The sequence below is a fragment of the Gossypium raimondii genome, chromosome 5 (assembly GCF_025698545.1).
Source record: "Gossypium raimondii isolate GPD5lz chromosome 5, ASM2569854v1, whole genome shotgun sequence".
NCBI classification, from domain to species: domain Eukaryota; kingdom Viridiplantae; phylum Streptophyta; class Magnoliopsida; order Malvales; family Malvaceae; genus Gossypium; species Gossypium raimondii.
Genome location: NC_068569.1, coordinates 54,463,809 through 54,469,691, shown reverse-complemented (window position 1 = coordinate 54,469,691; position 5,883 = coordinate 54,463,809). Strand labels below are relative to the sequence as shown.

At 31.7% G+C, this 5,883-nt stretch overlaps 1 protein-coding gene across 1 annotated transcript; it reads left to right on the top strand.

The window, feature by feature from the left end:
* Positions 1–281: 281 nt before the first annotated feature.
* On the top strand, positions 282–5,661 carry LOC105768252 (rab GTPase-activating protein 22). Its single transcript, XM_012588078.2, has 12 exons — positions 282–526; positions 605–700; positions 1,510–1,613; positions 2,478–2,617; positions 2,911–3,003; positions 3,170–3,292; positions 3,398–3,486; positions 3,596–3,701; positions 3,774–3,871; positions 3,945–4,199; positions 4,374–4,457; positions 5,330–5,661. The coding sequence occupies exons 1-12, from the start codon at positions 437–439 to the stop codon at positions 5,375–5,377; spliced, it is 1,326 nt and encodes a 441-aa protein (XP_012443532.1). The 5' UTR covers positions 282–436; the 3' UTR covers positions 5,378–5,661.
* The last annotated feature ends 222 nt before the right edge of the window (positions 5,662–5,883 follow it).

Below are 5,883 nucleotides of genomic sequence, written 5' to 3'. Positions count from 1 at the left end.
AGTGATGGTATGGGGTTTACAACTGTATTCTGTTTTTTGTTTTTTTTTTCAGTTATTGAAAGTTTAATCTTCTAGAGAGAAAGAAAACAACATAAAGAAAATGTCAAATTAAAAAGTCAAAATAAACATTAAAAGAGATTTAAATTTAGGACATAAGAAAAAGCAGGGAAATTGGCGGTTAAATTTAGACAAGAAGCAGAGAAAAAGAAGGGAAAACGGTTTGTAATTACAAAAATAAGCATTTAAAAACAGCCCAAGAATGAAAATCCCTTTTTGAGGAAGCAGAGTTGCCTGGGCTTCTCCATTTTATCAAATTTTCTGGGTTTTTTTCTTCTTCCACTCAAAGGTTTTACCTTTTGGTGGAAAGAAGTTTTTTTGTGCAAAAAAGGGGGAAAAAAAGAGTTTTTATTTTTATTTTTAAATATTTATTTGATAAATGTGGGGAGCTCCAGCAGAACCTGCAGATTCTTATTATGAGGTCCGACCTGAGTGTACTGATGTCCCCAACACCAAATTTAAGATCAGGGTTTGTTTTTATTTTATTTTTTAATTAATTTTTTGGAAATAAACGGGGAAAAGAAGTTGATAATGGTGATGGATGCAGCCTGGAAAAACTCTAAGCGTGAGGAGATGGAAAGCTGCATTTTCTCCAGATGGCCGTTTGGATATTGCCAAAACTCTAGACCGTATACATCGTGGGGTGAGTGGATCTTCATCATGCATACATGCATATGGGCTAATTGCATCCATCGTCCTTAAACTATACCTCAATTTCTTAATTGGTTTTCAAACTATCATAGTATTATATCAAAGGCATAATGCCACATATGGTTTTCAATTTTTTTTTGTCAAATTGACCCTTATTCTTTTTTAAAACTAAAGTTGGCCCAACCTTTTAAAATGAGTCGAATTGTTGTTTTTAGTGGAAATACTAACTAAAATGTTAAATTTTTCACGTGAATTATCGCGCCAACATCGTTAAAATAATTAAGATTTTAGTCAGTATTTTCATTAAAAAAATTATTTGACTTTTTTTTAAGGCTAATCAAATTTAGCTCAAAAGACAAGTAGAGGCCTTGGCCTCCTAAAATGTAAAATTCAAAAAGTAAAAAATTAGTACATTGTAAATTTACATTTTGACACCCTAAATGATAAAATTGTGATTTAATTTTTCTAAAAATTATAAAATTTTAAGCTTACAATGAAAAAAAAAGTATTTTGGCTCTCATAAATAATTTAATTTAATTTCGATCCCTTCAAAATAATTTTTCGACTTCACCCCTAATCAATCGTGTTCTTGGGTTGGCATAACCATCGGTTTGAATATTAAATGTCTATTCAGATCTGACACGAAGCATATTTAAAAAATAACGATTAAGTTTTAAATACCCTATCTATTTTTAGAAAAAAAATAAAAAATATATATATTAAAAATTAAAATATAAAAACCAAATCCTCTAATTTGATTGGCTCTATTTATGGTTTTAATTTATGGGTTGGAAAATGTAGGGGATCCATCCGACAATTAGAGGAGAAGTATGGGAGTTTCTACTTGGTTGCTTTGATGCCGATAGCACATACGAGGAAAGGGATCAGATACGTCAGCAACGAAGGTACTCCACTTCTCTTCATTCCTTTTATTTTTCTATTCAATCTTTTGGAAGTTATGTTTTTTTTATTGAGTTAAATCGAGTGAAATTTTTTAAAATTAAACTAATGTCTTATTATATAAATTAAACTTGATTTGAAATTTTACCGAATCGGTTTAAATAAAAAAAATCGGGTTAAAATATGAAGTTCGTTCATGTATGTTGATAAAATTTGGGGTTTAATCCTTGTACTTTTAAAAGTTAAAAATCTAATTCTCCTGCTTTTTTAATTTAAAAAATCATAGTACAATTTGGGCATAGTCAAGGCCCCGACCCCTCTGAAATGGAAAATTTTTAATTTATGCCTTTTAAATTTTATAAAATTTTAAATTAATAAAGGTAAAATTACACTTTACCCTCCTAAAAATGATAACAATTCGATTTAATTTTTTAAAAATTATAAATATATAAACTATTCAAATGGTGAGATTGAATTTTTACTATCATAAAAATTAAAAATTAATTTTGGCCCCCTAAAAAGAATTTTTGCCTTAGCCGAAAGTACAATCATTATAAATCGTTGGTATTAGTTTTTATTAAAATTTGTCAACTTTTAACATGTTTATTTTTCCTCAACCATATGCCACATCAAATGAGAGAAGTCTAATCAACATGTTTTATTGATAAATTTTGAAAAGAAAAAGAAAAAGAAAAACTTATGATTTTAATGATTAGATTAGGGTTTTAAAATTAAAAGAGTAGGACTTAATTTGTAGAATTTGAAAAATAAGGATCAAATCTCAGATTTTATCAAAATACAGGGATTAATTACATATTTTAACCAAAAACTTGTAAGGCAGAGCATTTTGAAAGTCGGTTTTTTTTTAGGGAGCAATATGCAAAAATGAAGAGTGATTGTCGTGAAATATTTCCCGTCGTTGGAAGTGGCAAGTACATAACAGCGCCTGTAATAACCGAAGACGGTCAGCCAATTAGTGACCCTTTAGTACTTGCGGAGACAAGTCAAGGTAACTCACTCACTCACTCACACTTCACTTTTCCTTTTAAACAAATAGTTGGACCAAATTGAAATAAATATGATATTAAAGATAGAAATGGATATTTTATGGATCCAGATATTCCAATTATTACCTGTTATAGATTAAATACGAATCCTTGGATATATTATTCAAATAACGAATATTTAAATTTATAAAAAAATATTATAAATTCAAATATTCAATAAATAATTTATTTAATGCAAATAATATACAATTTTAAGGAATATTTATTAATGTGTGATTAATTATTCTAAGCGCAGATGATAATACTATAGAAATTGTGAAGGAACTAACGAGTCGTGGTCCTTTGGACAATAAAGTAATCCAATGGCTGCTTACATTGCATCAAATAGGTAAGATTAGGGTTCGATCTTTCGAATACTTTTTCATCCATTATTTTCTAATACATTAACGATGATTAAAGTTATATTAGACAAAAATTTGAAATTTATAAGTTTAGACTTTTTTTTTTAGTTCTTCAAGTTTAATGACATTCCTCGTATTCATATTTCGAGTCAGGCCTGGATGTGAGACGGACCGACCGGACTTTAGTATTCTACGAGAAGGAAGAGAATTTAGCGAAACTATGGGATATTCTCTCTGTTTATGCTTGGATAGATATTGATGTTGGCTACTGTCAAGGTAAGTAGTTACTACCTCATAAGTGTTATTACTTGATCTATTTTTTCGAATCAAATCGGATTTTATAGGATGAGTGTTCTAAATTTTGTTTACAATGTTGAGCAGGAATGAGTGACCTATGTTCCCCGATGATTATGCTTCTTGAAGATGAAGCTGATGCATTTTGGTGCTTCGAGCGTTTAATGCGTAGATTGGTACTTATGCTTTTTCTCTTTGACTTAATTTCCATATGACATTGCAGTGCTCATCTGCTTTATTGCTGGTTTCTTACAATATGTGTTCATATTTTGAATCTTATTAAAGAGAGGAAATTTCCGGTGCACCGATAGTTCAGTCGGGGTTGAAACACAGCTTTGTAGTTTGGCGACGGTAACTCAAGTTATCGACCCGAAACTTCATCAGCACTTAGGTACGACACGAAACTTACATAACTTCTTTTTGCACATTTGTTAATAGTTTTCCTCCTTACATTGGTTAATAGAGACGCTAGGTGGAGGTGATTATCTCTTTGCTTTCCGAATGCTAATGGTGTTATTTCGTCGAGAGTTCTCATTTTGCGATTCCTTGTACTTATGGGAGGTATGTTAAATGCTTTGCTCACATTCCAGTTTGAGTAACATTAGCATTCGTGTTCTAATATTGCTTTCTATAGATGATGTGGGCTCTGGAATATGATCCGGACATGTTCTACCAGTACGAAGATTCGGGTTCGGATATGGAGAAAACCGAAGGTGCTAAACTAAGACAGAAATCGACACGAAGGTGCGGGAAATACGAGAGGGAAAATATGAAGGTGAAAAACCCTGAAGCTCATCTCCCCATTTCCGTTTTCCTCGTCGCCAGTGTCTTGAAAGATAAAAGCTCAACGCTACTGCAGGAAGCTCGCGGTCTGGACGATGTAGTTCAGGTTAGCTTACATTTTCGCAGTGTTTATCGACAATAATACCATTCGATAAATAAGTACTGTTTGTTCGGAATTCGCATCTTCCGTTCGATATCGATTAACACTAACATCTATTTCCCGGTACTACTTGTCTTAATGCTTTACCTGTGTTGTTTTCTTGCTTTGATACCTTTCCAGATTCTGAATGACATAACTGGAAACTTAGATGCCAAGAAAGCATGCATAGGGGCAATGAAACTTCATAAGAAATACTTAAAAAAGGTACTGCTTTTTCCTTCATATGGTGCATAATGTCAGATACGATCCGAGTATGTGTTTGACATGGATAAACTCGATGTTTTAAATACATGTTCGATACATATCTATAGAGGTGCTCATGGGCCAGGTCGGACCCATGCAAGATATCTAGATTATTTTTTCAAGCTCGGGCCTAGTCCAACCCTAAAAATGGACTTACTTTTTATCCAAGCCTAACGCAATTTAGAAAAGGTAAACCTAGGTCCAACCTGCCATATTTGATTTTTTTTTTAATTTTAATTTTTATTTAAAAATAATTTTTGAAAAAAAATAGATAATACACTAAATGCACTAAAAAAGACTAAGATAGTTTTTTTAACAAGTTAAAAATACATTAAAAAGTATTTATATTAAAAACATTACCATAAATATAATAAATTTTGGGTTGGTTATTTAGTTGGGTAAGTTTTTTTAACATATATAATTAATATAGTATTTTTTATAACATAATAAATTTAGACTGAGCCAAAAAAAATCTTACCCAAAACTCGACCTTATAAAAAATAGACTTTAAATTTTACCTAGCCCATTTTTCAAACGAACCTTCAAGCTTAGGTGAATAACCTGACCTATGAGCATTTTTACCTACCTTAAACATGTATATTTTAAGAAAAAAGATTGTTGGCAAACCTCCCTTAAATGGTAAAATTGATTTTTAATCCTTTTGAAAATTATGAAATTATACACCCCTTCGAATTTGATTCAATTTAGGCCCCTAAAACCTTTTACTGCCTTCGCCGTTCCAAGCAATGAGGATGAATAGTGTTGTATGATAAAATTTTATGCAAGCAAGTCCTTCAACTCAAGAACTCTTTCCATTCATCTTGTGATCACAGGCGCAGGCAACTCCTTCAACTCAGAGGCTCTTTCCATTCACCTTGTGATCACAGGCACAGGCAAGTCCTTCAACTCAAAAACTCTTTCCATTCATCTTGTGATCACAGGCCAAGATAACACGGCATAAGGGAGATGGAGGCGCATTTTCAGCCCCAGTTGTTTTTTTCTCTCGTGGATTGAACAACTTGGTTTCGGAGAAGAGAATGATACATTTTGTGGATTAGGGATTACAGAAGCATTGTTTACTCTATACCAATCCATTGTTGTATGAGCATTTCTGAGTTTCATTTTCTTTCAAGAAATACAAACAACCACCTAGGTGATTTTGCCACTATTTATTTATTGCTATTGCTATGTTATTCCAATTCTGGCATAAATATAAGATACGACGCGAGGAAAAAGATTATACGAAACAGTGACGCCACGTCATCTATATCTCTTTTTCAATAGTATAATGCCATATTAGCATTTTCACCCTTAAAAAAATCAAATAAAAATAAAAATCTTGAAATTCAAGATGAAATTACTGATATAGCATTAAACTATTGGAAAT

Excerpts from the sequence above, each read along its gene's own strand:
- LOC105768252 (XM_012588078.2), top strand. The coding sequence starts at position 437 with ATGTGGGGAGCTCCAGCAGAACCTGCAGATTCTTATTATGAGGTCCGA. Across the intron at positions 3,702-3,773 it reads GAAACTTCATCAGCACTTAG|AGACGCTAGGTGGAGGTGAT; the intron begins GTACGACACGAA and ends ATTGGTTAATAG. Across the intron at positions 3,872-3,944 it reads ATTCCTTGTACTTATGGGAG|ATGATGTGGGCTCTGGAATA; the intron begins GTATGTTAAATG and ends TGCTTTCTATAG.